The sequence below is a fragment of the Syngnathus floridae genome, chromosome 2 (genome assembly GCF_059516105.1).
Source record: "Syngnathus floridae isolate MCC-2025c chromosome 2, RoL_Sflo_1.0, whole genome shotgun sequence".
In the NCBI taxonomy this organism is placed as follows: Eukaryota; Metazoa; Chordata; class Actinopteri; order Syngnathiformes; family Syngnathidae; genus Syngnathus; species Syngnathus floridae.
Genome location: NC_142414.1, coordinates 7,572,834 through 7,590,243, shown reverse-complemented (window position 1 = coordinate 7,590,243; position 17,410 = coordinate 7,572,834). Strand labels below are relative to the sequence as shown.

The window sequence follows — 17,410 nt, the reverse complement described above, 5'->3', positions numbered from 1 at the left end:
CATTTAATCGGTGTTGACATAAATCTCCTTTGTATGAAAACAAACATCTGACACAGGGCAAATAAATGAGCATGATTGATGTGTCAACTGTGGAGCTCATGGTTTGCATGTTAGTAGGTCTGTTTGTAAAATCCGGCTGGTTGTGTGCCATCGTCTGATAAGAGCGGTCTACTTCCTGCCAATTAGTCAAACATAGTCCGTGCGCTTAAAAGGCAAAATCCACAAGGGTACAAATTTGTCTTGAGGCCTCTTTGAAATATCCACTAAAAGAAAAAACTTGGCTATCTAACATCAAGCGAGGAAATAATTAGATTTTTGTCTTTTTTGTTCCAGTTTGATGCTGTTAGATTAGGTCAAGGTTACACTCTGCGTGAGACGCTCCTCGTTCAACCGCTAGAGGGCAGCAGAGTAGCGGTTTAACGTTTTACTAGCCTAAAATTGTCTTGCAAGGTAAAACGTGAGCCGCACAGGTTATTTATTTTAGTTGAAGCTTTGAGTGTCAAAATCATCCGGATATTGTACCGAAGTCGTCCTGTCTGTTTTTCATCACATTTTCATCTTGTCTGGCTTTATCACGCAAGAGCCTAGCATGCTTTACATTCCTAACCTGTAATAAAAATGTTAGCACACACAAAGACTGTAAAGATGAAGGCAATCATTTCTTTTAATAAAACGTAGTCTCATTTCCTTGAAAAGTCTTATAGGTGAGCAACTGGAAGACAATTGCAGACAAATACCAAACCGCATTGCATGTCCATTAGCTCGTATTTAAGCGCTTATAAAATATAAATATATTGACTAGTGAACCAGTTCAGTGCACTTTTTGGTCTATTTGTCTTTGGATTGCAAACAAATATTGTCTTCAGCATAAATAGGTGCCTCAATGCTACAACAGGCTACTGCTTCTTTGAAATGGGCCGGAAAGTCGGATCCTGCTATGTCCGTGCATCCTTTTCACACCCAAACGGTGGTGGTGTCTTCTAGATGTTTTCCCTGCAATGAAGGACAAGCGTTGGAAACAGGTTGGCATGTGTGACTTAACGTGCTACCTTCTGCTGCTGAATGTACATGACGGCATCATGGACAGTGACGAAAATGTGCTGGGGCTTCATGTAGTTCATGAGGCCGCTTGAGGTGAGAATCTTTAAAACGCTCTCTAGGAGAATAAAGATCAGAAAGAAGTTTGTGAATGAAAACGCATAATGATGAAAGATGCAAAGGTCTTCGATACCGTTACAGCTGGACAAAAACACAGCGAGGCCGACTTTCTGGCATTCGTGGCACATCTGCAAAGAAAGCAAAATCTTTTTTTTTGGGCCGAAGAGACGTTTGTGTGGATTTTGCACACCGACCTGAGTGAAGAGTCTCGCTCCGGCAACGTCAACGAATATCACGCGACTGCAGTCGATCAGTACTGCCTGCACATCATGCTCCGATGTTTCTGCAGATAGCAAAACAATCTGAAAATCTTATGCCACAGTTGAATCCTATGATCAGATCTTTCAAATGACAGACTCATTTGATATGAAATCTAACACTCTCCACGTGCGTAGTGTTTTGGATGCCACTCCTTACCAAATTGAAAGAACTCATTTTCGGACGAAAAAGATGCATTTGCAATGCCTCCTTCCTGAAGAAGGGCAAAAGTCACAAATGCAAAGTGATAGAACAGAATCTTATGAATTTAAAATTTATAATTGTATTTATTTTTGGTTGAGTGGGTCCAACGTACCACCGTGATGACATTGGTCTCTCTTTCCCGCTTCTCCCGAGCTTTTCTGGCCTTCTCTCGGCTGCGGACCTTCTCCGGCGTCAGGCCCAACAAGCGACTCATCTCCTCCCTAAAGAAGCTGCGGTTTCCATAGTAAATGGGCCCGTTGTAGGTCAGGATCTTCATCCCTGGCACCTCATAGCACTGAAGAGAACATGTTTGAAGAGAGGCTGATTTCTTCCAACATTCAAATTTGTCAGGGCTGTTAAACTCTTACGTGCCAAATCTAGACATGTATTTTCACTTGACAGGGACTTGAAGATGGCAGCTCACCTTACTATGCTTCTCCAGTGGTCTGTAAATTTCTGTGTTGCTGGCCCGGCCGAGCACGGCGCAACCGGCCCTGGTGAAGGTATCGTGGTTCAGAAGATGCAATCGACATGCCTGACACCTTAAGTAAGCATGGTCCATTTAATTAAAAAAATAATTTAAATAAAAAGAGACTTCTGTCAAAAGAGAAAAGAAATGTCTCTTCTCATAAGACGGGCAGACAATTCATGACTATGTCAGCTGGAACGTGAGACACCTTTGCGTGCGGCAGACGACGGTCATCATCGAGAAGATCACCCCGACGGCTAAGCCGACGTCCACGTTGAGAACCACAACTGACAGCCAGGTCACCACCCAAACCATCTATGGAAAAAATAAGACCAATTAGCCACGCCTCTGTAATCAGCTGCCTGCCCATCGAAAGGTAACAAGGGAACAAATTCTAGATTGATCCAAGAACTTACAAAATCAATCCTGCTGATTCTCCACAGTTGCGGCAGGTCGTGGAACTGCAGGAACATTTGCCTGAGGCTGGTCACGTTGATGCATGCCAGTACCGCCTATGGACAAAAACCAAATGAGCCCAGCTCCTTCTCCTTTGAGACGGCACACAAACGCACTTTAGGTAGGAAGTGGAAGAGCGGTCCGATAAGCAGCAGAACAATCAGGACCACCAGACTGGTGAACAAGCCCGAGAACTGCAGACACACCAAATAACCAGATGTTATTTCTTAAGTCAGCCATTTAGAGACATTGAAAACTGTTTCCACTTTGAAGCCACCTGCGTGTGTCCACCGGCACTTTCCAAGATGTTTGTGGTGGCCAGAGTGGCTGAACTTGGAAAGCATGTGAAAAATGAAGACACTGTGTTGGAGATACCGTGAGCCAGCAGCTCCTGCAAAGTGTCCAAGTTAGCAAAGCAAAATGCTAAGAAGCTGGAGCGAGGGTTTGAAGACACCACCTGGTTGGGGTTGATGGAATAACCGTGCTTGTCGGCGTAGAGCATTGCCAGTGAGACGGACACGGCGTAGCCCACAAACGTGATGGCCACCGTGTCCCCGGCGATGGCGGGGAACGCGTGCAAGGCGGGTAATTCGGGCCTGGGGAATCTCAAGAAAGAAGCAAGACGAGTCAAATGGTGGAGCCGTCAGGGATTTGCATTTGTGAAATAATTACCCCGCTGGAATATGGCCGACAATCTCAATGTCATAAATGGAGTCCAGAGAGAAAGCGTAGGCCACGCCCGTGGCAATAATCACCTGAAGGAGCAGAAACAAAAAACACAATTTCCTCCACTTGTCAAGAAGTGAAAGGAGCTGTACGACCAAATGCAGCTTGGATCAGGGTTAATTGAACGAAATCCAAAGACAAAGTACAGTTGCTCGACTACGGACATGAATAACAGAACATACTGAAGACTAGAAGACATGAAACGAGAACAACCCGAAAGGAAGTGACACGCAGACAGGACTTAAATACAAGACAGGTAACGAGAGGTAGGTGATGGCAATTACATAGATTGTGAGCAGACACAGGAGGGGAGGGGCCACACCAACAGAAACCATGGCAACAAGGAAACAAACGGAGACAGATCGTGACACCGCTGTCTCCTGCCAGATTGATGAACAAGCAAACAAAGGACACCACTCCAACTGACCGTGAGGATCTCCACCGGGATGGGCGTCCGCAGGCGTCGCCGGTAGCGCGTGTTGAGCTCTTTCACCGGGACCAGCACAGCTAAGCACACCAAGGAGATCAGCAGCTCCGCCATGTTCGTCTGAGGCAGGTTCTCCATCACTGACGCTAAAGTCTGAACGCAAGGATTGATGAACGGCAGCCAATCACACATTGTCAAAGAACGGGCTGAACTTTTTGACCTTTGACTGCAAAAAGCTCCACTGACCTTGAAGAGGGAAAAAGTCCCCGTGTGGCGAGCCAGCCGAAGCCCCAGCATGCTTTGCAGCTGCGAGCTGGTGACATGGAAGGCAGCGGCACTGGTGAAAGCTTTCACGATGGGCTCCGACAGGTAGGTAGAGAGGAAGCCCAACTGAAGAGCAAACATACACAGCTGGAACACAAAATCATTGGCACGGCTTAAGATCCAAGCGTGAATCATCTTGGCCATCATCGCCGGTCCCAGATGCCACCTCACCATCATAAGTCCCGAGAGAAGCGCGACAGCTGAGGCCACGCCGATCCTCTGGAGCTCAAAGTCGGCCCCTTGGGGCGAACTGGAGTTCAACTGGGCCGGTGTGGCGGGCACCAGCTGCTCCACCACAGAGCCGGTCATGAGGCTGACCACGGCAAACGTACCTGCGACGGATGATAAGTCCTTAAGGAAGGAAGGAAGGAAGGAAGGAAGGAAGGAAGGAAGGAAGGAAGGAAGGAAGGAAGGAAGGAAGGAAGGAAGGACTCTACCTGTGGATACGTGGCGACCCGTGCCAAAAATCATGTAGAGGACCACAGGGAAGAAGGACGTGTACAGGCCAAATATGGGTGCTACACGGGTGAGTAGTGCGAAAGCCATCCCTGTGTTAGGGAGAGCAGCAACATCCCACTTTTTACAGATTGAAATCAATTAAGATGCATTATTCAGCACAAAAGGCCCTTTCAAAATTAGATTAGCAATCACAATAATAAACTTCGAATAAAAACATTTCAAAATGATTTCAACAGGATGCTCCGAGTGTAAAAGGTATCCATCTATTTTTGCCTGCTGATAGACAAATGAGACTTCCAAGTTTCACACTCGCATAAAAAGATAATCACGGCATCGAACATCAAGATTCAAACTCCAAAACTCAGTGTGAGCCAGATAAGATCACCACTGCACAATTTAACCTGTACCTAATGAAATGACACTTTTAATTTCTAGGAATATTAATTTTAAAAAGTGTGGCAAAATAACTAGGCAAAATCTTGGCTAATAAATAAACACCGGAATATACACTTTAAGGATTGTCTAACGACTTGCCTTTCACCCAAAGTGATACGAAAGAGCCCACATATAATTATTCCCAACAAGGTAAACATCTACTGGGCAATATGTTCAATTACGTTTATGACGATTATTTAAATCCAGTGTAGGCATTCTTAAATATGGCGTGTTTCTGACTGACCCTGAGGGATGTGAAGGACGCCAACTGTCAGTCCAGCGACGGTGTCTCCCAACAAGCATTTCTTGAAGCGGTACGCGGGCAGCCAGTTGAAAATGGGAACTCTGTGACGGAGCAGCTGGATGCAGGCGCGCCGTGAGCACCTGCAGCTCCCGGCGAGCTTGGCCCACAGCCGCGCGCGCGCGCCTGCGCTCGCGCCTGCGCTCGCCTTGTCCTCCTCTGAGCCAAAGGCCTGCTTGAAGCGGTCCTCGGTGAAGATGCTCCGGTACACCGCCACGGAGGCGCTCATGTTGTCCCGAAGGTGCCCGAATAGGGAGGGGCGGGGCGGAGGGGTATGTGTGTGTGACGAGAGGGCGTCGATTGAGTGCGGACACGCGTGGATTGTCTCATGACTTTTATAGGAAAAAGTCTGCCCCTGTTGCTTCGACAATTTCCTGCCAGTCGATGACACGCTTAACTTTTTTTGTTTCACTTTTTTTTTTTTTTAAAGACTGGAGACACGCAGAAAAAGGTGATCTGCTCCAGGTTGTCCGCAGGTCAAATCCTCTGGGTCCTACTGCCCAAAGAGTTCTCACATGGACTTTGAAGCGCACAGACATTGAAATCCAGTGGTCCACTCTTCTCTCCTAATTTCCCAAAATATGAACGTGAGGTTCAATGAAGACTCAAATTCGGTCCACATCACCGCAAAACCATCACTTCAAAAAATAATAATAATTTGAAATCAGACTTCCATGAAAATGTTGGCATGAAAATATAGCAGCTACCCTCACGTCACGCTTCAATTTGCATTTTTACTCCAAGACGTGTTTTTTACTCTCAATTTCTGGTCAATGCAACCATTGACAATCAATGATTCGCTGTTTTGTCAAATGACTCAATTAAACGAGGATCAATCGCTGATTCCTTTTTCTCCCCACCACCAAGTGTGTGTTGTGCCAAAGACATCAAAGCAGGTCTTGTTCATTTCCGAGAAGGATGAATGTCTCCAGCGGGCGGCCGTTTCAAGTGTGCGGCCTCGGGGGGAACCCGAGTCTGGAACCCGTGAGCCTCCTCTGAAACTCAATCACACATGTCGGGCTGGTTCACGGATCAAACCGCACCTCCGCTCCGATCGGCCAGGTAAGCGCTAGACGAGCAGAATCTGCGTGGACGGAGCTCCGAGCAGACACGTGTGTGTGTGTTTGTTGGCCATTTTCCAAGCATGTCCACCAAAGTATAGCGATGCAGCGATACGAAGGGACTTCCTTCACATTTGAGGAATGCGAGCCATTGTGTTGATCAGCGGTCGAGGATTTACGAACGTACATTGCCAACAACGTGTCTCCGAGCTGTTTAGACAAGATCTTAATCAAGGCTCCAAAGGAACAATGTGCCAAGGAACCAGAAGAAGCCATTTTCGCAACGGCAAAAGCTAGTCAAGTGTGTTTGCGGCTCGCACGCTTCACTCCAATGTTTTTGGACCTGGCTGTCTCCTGACTGTCATGTGACTTTGTGCTTTCGTCGTCATGCCCGACCGTGCGCTGGTCTTTCTATTCTTCTCATCCAAGGAGAGGCTCCAGTGCTGCTGTTCCTGCAATTGTTCCTTATCTGCTTTATTGTCCCGGCCCCCTCCTCTGGCATGTTGGAAATGAAATGAGCCGGCCAGCGTCCCTCCCCGTCTCCTTACCTTTCCCATCCCTTTCCGCTGTCTGCTCCTCTTCGTCCATCATCTACTGCGTGTCGTTTGGCTCCGTCAATCTCGTCTCTGGCTTAAGAAGAGCAAGACGCAGCTGCAATTTGTCAGCCGCCGCACAAACTTCGTGTCGGGCTGAAGAAGCGAGCAACAAAGAGGCTGATTATTAGCTTATCGCGATGTATTCGTGGAAACTTGCTGAAAATTAGGAATGGTCCAAAAATTGCCTGGTGTGGCTCATGTTAAGAATGAACAATGTGCAATTTTGCACAAAAATGACCAAATTAAATGGGAATGAAGTAGTGAACATACTAAAGGATTTTTTTTTTTTTTTTGCATCAGCACTTTAGTAACTCAATTTCTCTCTCTCTTTAGTTTTACCTTTGTTGTCTGGCCTGAGAGGTTTGTACGTGAGCGCTGGCATTGTGCAGGCCGGAAAGCGAGCCTGGCGGTGCTCACGAGCGCAGTTCTGACTTCACGTCTTCGTCTTGTCCAGCTGCCGTGGTGCACGTAGCAAACGGAGGCCGTTCCCTTCTATGCACCAGGGAACCTTCATGGTACAGGCGAGCTCCACGCGACCTTCGGAAGAGAACTTCTAAAGTGTTCGGTGTCACTCACCTGAATTTCAGCTCCCATTCTATCTGTACGTTTAGAATCTGTCAAAGAGCAGCACAACCCAGTCCCTCTGAACTCTGTGCAAGGAGCTCAAGTGGCTTTCAAGGGTCCACTCCAAGCCAGTCCCAAGTCCTCGAGTGAAACGTGACGGCGTCCCAGCTGTGTACGCTTCTCTTTGGACAGCCTGATTACAAAATGCAATCATAGAAATGTGTGACAAAAGGACAGTTGCACGGTGCGTTTATTGTCAAAGGAAAATAACGTGTCTTGTCGTTACATGCACACCTCTCAGCTCGTAGCTTTTACGAGCAGCTTTCTCCTGCACTTCTCGAGCACAAGGGTCCATGTGGGTGGCCAAGGACTTCTCATTTCCTCCGGCTGTCTGCAGCCATTCGACGTCGGCGTGCTCCGTCAGGGCTGAGCGGACCCCCGGGAGTCCCCCAGAAGCCTCGGCGCTCACACCGCTTCCTGCACATTTGAGAGAGCCCTCAGAATGGAGCGCCATTGTCTTGCCCGTTATCTGATGGCCTCAATGAACAAGGCGGACAAAGCCTCGAGACCCCCTCCGCCCCTGGGGACCCTACCCCTCCCTCCAAAATACACACACATGCACACTTCACATGCTGTTTTGAAACTCTCCTGGGCTTGTCTACAACGATCATGAAAAGTGCATATTGAAGGGTATAAATAGCTACAGACTAGTAAATCAACTTAATACAACATGGGCAAAGCGGCCATGGTGCTTTTTTGTGACTCTCGGTACCAGTACCTATCGCATTCAATATAGATTATCTTTATTATTATTTTGTCAGTCAACCAAATAAATACACTCAGTTCGCAAACACTTTTTATTTATTTATTTTTTTAATTATTTTTTTTATTTTGTTTTTATTTTTATTGTTATTTATTTATTTATTTTTATTTTTATTTTTCACTTATTTTTTTTATCTCTTTTATTTATTTTGACGTTACAAACCCTAACCCAACCCTAACCTGAAAGTCAGTCCGACTTGAAATTTTTTACAAAACTTTATAAAAATACAAAAATAAGTGTTTAAAAACATTATAGTGTTTAGAACTACAATAAAGGATCGAAAAATTCTGGTGAGAGACGCTAAGAAATGCTGTAAATAAATACAGTCGCAGTTGCAGCTAGTTAACTACAACACGGAGGCAGTGCCCTCTTGTGGAAGAGACCAGTAGCGCAAGTGCAAGAAAACAAAACTGCGCACGGCGGGTGGCTGGGCCCGAGGAAGAAATCACATGCTAAGGACGCCGTCGACTCAAGGGGGCGCCAAAAATCAGCGGAAAATTCACCTTTTGATGAAGAACTTCATTTCAATCAAAAGGAAGGAGAAGGAAATTGAAATCAAAATGCAGAATATTTCTAAATATATGAGATGGAGGATTGGTGGTTGTTGCAAAGTCACTGCTATATGAAAATTAAAAGATCATTGAGTTGATGAGCAGAACTTTAATTGATTTACTGTGAAAAAAATCATATTAAAGGGCGATAAAATACATTTTGATAAACTAAAATAAATAAAACAAACAACAGGGGCAGCATCATTTGTGAAACAAGCACTAATTTCCCCATGTGGGAAAAATATATCTTGGATCTTATGGCCTTAATCAGGAGATTCCCGAACGGCAGGGGCTCGGATTTGAACCCCCAACCTCAAAACTATGAGGACAACCTCCAACTGATTCTTCCATTTTCATCCTTCCTACTTTTTCTTCATTTCTTTCTTTTTTTTGGGAAGATCAAGCAATGGAAAAAAAAAGTTGAATAATTCTGCTTCTTTGATCTACACACACATGCACGTACACACACGCGCGGGCACAAGTGAGGGTTCATTTCCATTTTTGATTTTTTCTTTTCCTTTCTGTAAGAGCGCCAGCGTCAAGATTTACCTTGGTGTGCAAATGTGCTGGAATAGGTTAAAAGGAAAGCTCGCAGCTCTCTCAAAGCACAAGTGCAGATGTGATGAAGTTAATTAAAAATTTAGCGATTCCTTTCTCCCATCCCAATTTAGGCGGCATCAAATAGGAGAAAACAGACGGGAGAAAATTGACTTGTGAGATGAGTGCATGCGCGCGCGTACGCTGGCAACAGCTCGCGTCAAATTGTGCAGATGTCGTCAAGCTTTTGCTTTTGGCCCATTTTGATGGATGGATAGAAGCAAGTCCTGCTTATGATTCTGGCTGAACTTTACCGTGAAACTCTACGCCAACATCAGCGATTGATATTGTTGCTATCAAATACTATCAGACTTTTTTGCATCAGACTATAAAATGATGGAAAGATTTATTTATCTTTAATTTAATTTAATTTAATTTAATTTAATTTAATTTTTTAAAAAGATAATTAATTAATTAATTTATTTATTTATTTTGTTTCTTTTTTTTATTTTTATATTATTTCATATCAAGTTGCATTTATTGAGGTCTCTTACATTGGATTGTGCAGGTGTGTGCAAGTTACGCATCTTTGGATCCACTGCTTCTCCAAATAAATTTGAGAAATGTAACCTCACAAAAATATTCATTTGTTTTAGACATTTCTCGACACGCCCTGTGAGATGCAGATTATAGAAGACAATCGAGATAATCACACTTGAATGACACTCAAACGCCGCCGCCCACATCCCACCCCTGAAGCCCTCCCCATCTTCCCAACAAGTAGCCAGTGTGCTTAGTGTGTTTCCCCAAATTGCGTCAGTGTGTTGACACAGGCAACAAACCTTCTACCAAGTCTTCCATCTCCTCCTAAATCATCTTGCCATTCAAAAGAAAGGATGTCAAGTCTCAAGGTGCCCCCAGCCCGCCCCCTTCATGTGAGGATGATGCTCCAGGAGGGCTGGATGGGGGGGGGGGGGTTGGGTCGCATCTACCCAGGTGTTGCAGCTGCATTGGTACATATCTGTGCAGGCAGCGCTATGTGCTAGCCTCCCCCCCAGTGGAAACACACACACACACACACACACACACACTTTTGCAGTGAGTGATATTCCAAGCAGCAGCCTTGCGCCTGTGATGGGCGTGCGCCGGGCCCCCTCCCGGTCCTAGGTGACTAGCGCTTGACTTGTTCAATTTGTTTGGAAGGCTCATTGGGCTCTTTGAAGCCACACATTGGAGCATAAATCATAACCTGTCTGCTGGCGCACAACGGCTTTGAAATGCAACATCTGCGCGTGAATTCCCCTCGCTTTACAATTAGCTCGGAAACAGCAACCCATTGACTTTTAATGACCCGGTCCGGTAACCCGGACCCCTAAAAGTTGTGTTACCTGAATGGCATCCGGGCCCTGTCAAATTGTTTGGCCTGGTTGCTCCGTTGTTGACTCTTTCATCAGCGTCTTCCGCTCGTCACCTGTTTGTTGGTTTGTTTTGCAAAGCGCAGCCTTCTGTTCAGCCGAGTCCCAGAGAGAAGCCGGGCCTGTCGCTCTAACTTTGTCTGAATGACGTTGACGCGCGGCCCGCCGCCGCGAGTCGAACACGCCGGAGCCAGCTGCTCCTTCGCACGTGAACCCGCTTCAAGTTTGCCGGATGAAGTTTGTCGAGCTCAAATCAGCAAGTGGCAAATTTTGTGATGTGCCACATGAGTAGGAATACCTAAGATCCACCTTTCAGAACATCAGGTTGGCGCATTAAGAATTCTTTTTGCCTGTTGAAGAGGCAAATAACAATCTCGATCAGATTTTTCTCTTTCCTCCCAATGTAAGTATTTGATCAGTCGTCATCCGTTGGAGTCGCTGAGGCGCAAACGCGCTTAGATGAAAGAACCCGTGTTGTCATTTTCTCTCCTCCTCCGCCACCGAACTCGGCGCCTAAACAGCGGCAGGCTGATCCGTAGCGCCGCGCTGACAAGATGACACTTGCCCTGAGATGACGGAGGGGCTTAACGCCGAGTGGCGGCCCGGCGTTTACAAATAAATCCAGGCCGGGCTTGGCACTCCTTCGCTTAGCCCGCCGTGCCTGATTTCAGCTGGAGTCCCGCCATGAGATCCTGTAAGCATGGCGAATTTAGGCCCCCCCACCCAGATGGCATGTTGGGGCGTCACATGGAATATTTATGAGGCGTCAGCTTGGGCCTCCGACGTGTATTCTATGGCTCGGTGTTTGTTGGGTTGGCTAAAGCACACGCAAATATTTCGAATTCGAAAATATTTTGAATTCAAATGTTTACAGCGCTTGTGAAGGCCTGGGCCAGATTTGATTGGCGGAAAGGCCGAAATTTGATTGGACGGAAAAAGCAGACAACATCTCCATAAGTGGAGCTAAGAGAAAAATATTTTGATTTGGCAAAACAATACAATTGTGAATGTAGGTCAAACGTGCAATGTCATTCTACTCCTATTTCACTTTTTATTTTCATTCTCTTTTCATTAAGAGCACGAATGATGATGAAGGGATTAAGTGACTTTTTATTCTCCCAGGTCAAATGAAATCTCAGAGGCAAAAGAAATTATTAGAGCTAGCAGCTTGAATCCCAAAGACAGGTGCTGCCGTCGCCAAAGAACAAAGCTCCGCCATTCATCCATTCATTCATCCATCCATCCATCCCCGGATGCTACAACTTGATGGCTGTAAACGGTATCATCAAGCGCCGCGACTCATTATTTACCTTTGTTCATCTTTGTCTGAGTGTGTTCCGAGACGCCGGATGATTGATAATCCCGTTGTTTGTTTGTTTTCCCCCCTTTTGTCTCTGCTTCTTTTTTTATTCATTCCACGCGGCGCCGCAGTGACAAGCGATTGTTGGGAATTTTTTACTCGCTATGAATAAACAAGTCCGCTATTTCTCGATAAATTAGTTGTCATCAATTTTAAATGGTAGACTGGGGGAAATGGAAGAACATGGATTTTGAGCGTGTCGAAAAGAAGCAGCAGCAGCACTGGTGGTGCGCCACATTGCACCATCCAGCCAAGAGCAAGTCAATGCCGGACCACAAGGTGGCTCTTTCACAATAAAACTTGATTGACATGGCACAAAAATCCTGAAAGGAATTTTCCATTTTAATTTTTCATCTTCCTTTGCAAAAATAACACTGACCAACGTTAATCAGAGATTAAATATTATTATCATGAAATATGCTCGAGAAGAATTGCCTTGACCTTTGACCTCACCTATCAAGGCCTATTAAACCAAGCGAGTTCTTGATATTAATAAATCCTTATATATCATACTAAAGAAGAGTGCTTAAGATTGGACTGATATCACAGTCATGTGTTAAAATAATCAAAATTTATAAAAGTTTCAATGATGCCAAACATCGGAACTTGGATTTGCCGAGTCATACGTTTTCCGTACTGCCAGGGGAGCAACCGGGATTTCGGGTAGGAAATTTAAAACGTGCGAGATTTCAAGTGCTTGACGGGTGTCTGGAATTTTCCCACACTCATTCAAAAAGCTTCTGCTGGAAAATATTTGTTTTGTTTGGGCGGTATCGCACGTGTCATTGGCGGTTGCAGGTTGACGGACGGACGGATAGACGGACGGGACGACTCGTGTGCTCACTCAGGCAGCCTCTTTCACATCAAACGCCTTGGTGTCGTATCCTGTCGAGATGATGAAATGATTATGAAGCAGCATGAAAGTGACACGCGCCAGATGGACCGTGCTCGTCTTTATCGCGCTCGAGCCCCTCGTGCTACTCGCCTTTGATAAAACATGAAACATATGCTACGCTCGTACTTTCAACATTTTCCGTGTTGCTTTTGGGCGACTTTTCTGCAAATACCGGATCGGTTCCTTGCACAAACATAGTCTGACAAAAAGATTGAAAATGTGCATTGCGAATGATTTTCTTTAAGAAAAGGCAAAGAAGAAGACAGCCTGCTCTTCTTTTGCCGTGTTCACACACTTCCCTTTCGTCTTCCGTCTCGGGCGCATGTCAAGTGATTGTTGAATTGAAATATTGATGTGGAGTATCAAAGCGTGGCGTAGCACTCCTGTGTTTCCAGAACTAACCGTGGAGCGCTTTGATCAGATACTCCTGTGATCCGACTTCTGAAGTTGTTAAGAGTGCTGGAAAACAAAATGCAAACAAACTTCAAGTGCTCTTGCTAGTGATAAAAGTTTCCTTTGACAAGTAGAGAGGGGACCTGCCTGCCTGCCTTGGGGGAGTCCACGTTAACGGACAAGAAATGAGGGACCCATTGTGGTTTTGTACAAATACACAAGTGATCCTCAAGAACAGCAATATAACCAACTCGGAACTAATTGTAAGTGGATTGGGAAAATTAGATTATTGGGCATTCTTTCATCCTCAATTCTTCCAGATTGCAAGATAAATGCGGATAAGCCAAATGAAATGAATCAATTATTAATTAATGGTTGGAACTTTTTTTTTTTTTTTTGCTGGGAAATGAATTGTTCTTGTCAATGTTGGAACGTTTGTGATGTATCAAATCAGAAGCAAAAACAAAAAAAAATACTTTCTTTGCTCTTAGAAACGAAATCGACATTTGGCAGAGCAATACACCACAACATGGAAAATAATTAGGAGCGCGGGGACCTGGCTAATGAGTGCGAGAGCGCTTTCAAACCATAACGAGACGGCTGGCGAGCCAATGGATCTGCATCGTGGCCGTATTTACGTCTTTGACACGCAAAAAGTAGCGACGACTCATGATCGGCGCAATTTTAATGCAGCGTGAGGACGGAGCACTTCAGCTAATGGATGAACGGATCATTTTGATTTCCCAATTCTCTAAAGTTGTGCCACCTTAAGGAAGCACAATTGGTGACTCAATTTGAATCGAATTTGTCAATCCGATTCACTAAAGTGCAAGCTTTTTGTTGTTGTTGTGCTAGGCTAGCTCGCTAGCTCCCATGTTCCCTTAGCTAGGATTCAATTGGTGACTCAATTTGAATCAAATTTGTCGGTCCGATTCACGAAAGCGCAAGCTTTTTGTTGTTGTGCTAGGCTATCTCGCTAGCTCCCACGTTCCCTCAGCTCGGATGCCAAACATGGAAGTCAGGCCACTTGAAGGCGCCGCTGCTGCATCATGGCACTCGAGTTCTCTTTGATAGCTTTGTGCCTGCTAAAGCGCCTTTGAGCTGCCTGCCGGGCCATCGTGTCTCAAACAGAAACACGCACAGCGTGATCGCCACAGGAAGCAGGAAGCAGACTGAGGTATCAAATTGTGCCACTGTAAAGTCCAGCTGTTGATGTTCCTCCCGAAGGTCGTGAAAGGGAGTGTCATGCTAATTGGAGCCCAGCTTGCCCCGTCCTGGAGCTCAATACATGCGAGCCAAGCAGCATGTTGTCTGTCTGTCTTTCTGTCTGTGGCGTCCATTAGGCCACATTTGTCACAGGAGGGCCGTTTGAATCGGCGGCATGCTGTAAAATGGCTTCTTTGACATGGCCACCAGCACAAAGGCCGCTCTCCTGTGTGGAGCTCGTCCTTTTCCAGTGCAGATGGTCAAGACAGCTGGGACAATTTAGGGAGGAGGCTTTTAAAACTTCAAACTGCCTCCAGCCATGGTCAAAACAGCTTGACTTAGCCACTCCACTATTCAACGTTCTCCTCCGAGTTTGCGATATCAGGAACTAAAAACAGGCCGGTGAGGTCGATTGATTTTCCTGTTTCGCAGGTTGAAAAAAATAAAATACGGGTTGAGCCCTGCTGCAAACTAATCAACCGAGTTTTTTAACACTTGACTGGTCCAGCGTATCATCCCGTCGGCGATATCACGCGACACAATGAAGCGGACAGATGGCGACGAGCAACTCGCACTTTTGACCTCCGCCATCTTGCCGGAAAACTTCAGGCCGTCGGGGCGAGCGAGGCCTCCTCCGCTGTCCGAGACGCTACGAGAAACGCCGACCTACATTCGCAACCTTCATTTAAATATTTCTTCCGCGAAGGCCTTTTAATTTATTCCCAATGGACTTCATTTTCTATTTGCTGCTTGCATGTTTCCTAGTTTTGTCCAATCACATTTTAGCCCGTTGTCACGTTAGCGCCGGCCCACGAAAGGCCAATTTCCCCTTTCGTGGGCCGAATACGACGATAATGGTATCTCCTCCCGAAGAGGAGAAAGCGAGCGGCCGCCTCGCTGCAGACGACGGCAAATGCGCGACGGTGCGGGCCTGATTAGCGGCCATCTCGGCAGCTGTTTAATGAACACGGGGACCTCTTTCTGTGGAAATGAGTTTTCCCTTGAAAATCCAGGTCTATTTAAATGAGCTAACACGGGGAAGGTAAGCAGAGCCAGCCACATGAGCATTGTTTTCACAGTTCAAAGTGAGGAGAGGCTACTTTGCACTTCAAAGACACTCATCTGGGAGGCAGCGCACTAGAGGGGGGGGGGGCGGGGCAGGCAGGTGGGGCGGGCGGGGGATGTCGGAGGGTGGCGGGGGATATTTGCTTGGGAAGGAGGAGGGGGTTGATGAGAGGGGACAGGAAATAAGAGTCGGGGTAATTAACAACTTCTGCTCCCTAATAAAGCCGAGACGGCGTCATCCTTCGTCAGTATTTGGTCCTTCACTCAAATGAAAGTTGTTTCCAGAGCTGCGGTGACCTTTGGCAACACAAGAGCAAAATGTTCCTTGCATCATTCACAGAACCCCCGAAGCGAATATATTCATCGCGTTGCACACAAGCTCGGAATATTGCTCTCAACGTTAAAAAAAAAAAATTAGGTGTCAAACTCAAGGCCCGGGGGCCACATACGGCCCACCACATCATTTAATGTGGACTTCACGTGGCAATACTGATATTACAAATTTAGAAATAGAGATTTTGCTAGCAATTTTTATTACTATCCATGTTTTTAAAATAAAGTTTTTACAAGTCTCATTTTGTTCTTCGTCAGTTTGTTGTGTAGCACATACTGTGTATAATATAAGGCCTTAAAAGCCTTCCGATGACCGAGATGTAGCCCGCAATAAAAACGAGTGCAGTGTCACGTCACGCTAAATCAGATCTACAAAATGGCTTCTTGTAAGAGGAGCTTGTCAGCCTTCTCCTGGAGGTACGTTTATTTAGGAGAAGCCAATTAACATGAGAAGCGGCTTCCCAGCCTGGAGTTCAACTCTTAACATTGTAATAGTGAGCAGACTCGCAGAATGAGATTAAGGCTCAATCTGCATTTAATGGAGCACATCTGAAGCGGCCTCCACTTGAACTCACCGATGTGAGAATGTCACACGGGGCGGCCTATTTCATGTGTCACCTACTGGTGAGAACTCGCTTTGATTGAGTTTTATCAATTAGCTTTGTGTGTGTGTGTGTGAAGTGCTCTTCATTCTTCCATTCCACGGAAAAGTTTCGAATTCAGAGGAGCGGTTTGGACGATAAACATTTTGCGTGCTTGAACATTTTGCGCCTGTGTTGAATTTCACGATGGTTATGGATCATTTTTGCTGACTGGGATCCGAAGCTAACACTTCCAATTTCAGACACCGCTGCGTTCGGAATAAATCAATTATTATTCAAATTCCCACCGAGGAGATGAAGCAATAGTTGTCGAGTTAAAAATAATTTTTGACTGAGCTGCTGTTATGTATGCGAGATTTTTTTTAATTGAACAGAGTAAGCAAGTTTTTGGTCCTCAGTGGAGGAGAGATGGCGGCTTTGATATTCTGCGTAGAATACAAGTAAGGTCGTTTCCGTGACGACTGCTAGATTTCGTTCAAATAAAACGAGCTGTTACAGTTGAACCTTTTGAGCACTTTAACTGGCCCTTAAAAAGCTTCCCAGTGGCATTTTAAAAGCACCCACTTAGGTTTCTAAAATGGACAGCAAATTTTCAATGTCATCCCAATAGAACCGCTGATGTCATTTGTAATTGTTTTGGTCGTTTTTAGATGAGCCGAGGCCCCACAAATGATTCAGATTGTTTAGCCGAGACGCACATGACGAGAACTCTAAGTGCATGTGACTTTTTATTTTATCGATAATAAAGAAAAAATAGGACTTGGATCAGAGTTTATTGACTCCCATTTTGAT

At 45.6% G+C, this 17,410-nt stretch overlaps 1 protein-coding gene across 2 annotated transcripts; it reads right to left on the bottom strand.

Annotated features, from left to right (window-relative positions):
* Positions 1 to 646: 646 nt before the first annotated feature.
* On the bottom strand, positions 647 to 5,461 carry slc26a10 (solute carrier family 26 member 10). Of its 2 annotated transcripts, none has more exons than XM_088367722.1 (18): positions 5,161 to 5,461; positions 4,460 to 4,570; positions 4,194 to 4,354; positions 3,945 to 4,109; positions 3,699 to 3,851; positions 3,218 to 3,300; positions 3,003 to 3,150; positions 2,823 to 2,936; positions 2,662 to 2,739; positions 2,506 to 2,601; positions 2,298 to 2,404; positions 2,045 to 2,114; positions 1,733 to 1,915; positions 1,576 to 1,630; positions 1,353 to 1,441; positions 1,232 to 1,286; positions 1,050 to 1,156; positions 647 to 993 (listed from the first exon to the last, which is right to left on the bottom strand). In XM_088367722.1, the coding sequence occupies exons 1-18, from the start codon at positions 5,444 to 5,446 to the stop codon at positions 955 to 957; spliced, it is 2,100 nt and encodes a 699-aa protein (XP_088223848.1). In that variant the 5' UTR covers positions 5,447 to 5,461; the 3' UTR covers positions 647 to 954. The 2 variants fall into 2 exon arrangements, with proteins under 2 accessions (XP_088223848.1, XP_088223849.1); XM_088367723.1 differs by having other exon boundaries at positions 3,945 to 4,088.
* Between the last annotated feature and the right edge of the window lie 11,949 nt (positions 5,462 to 17,410).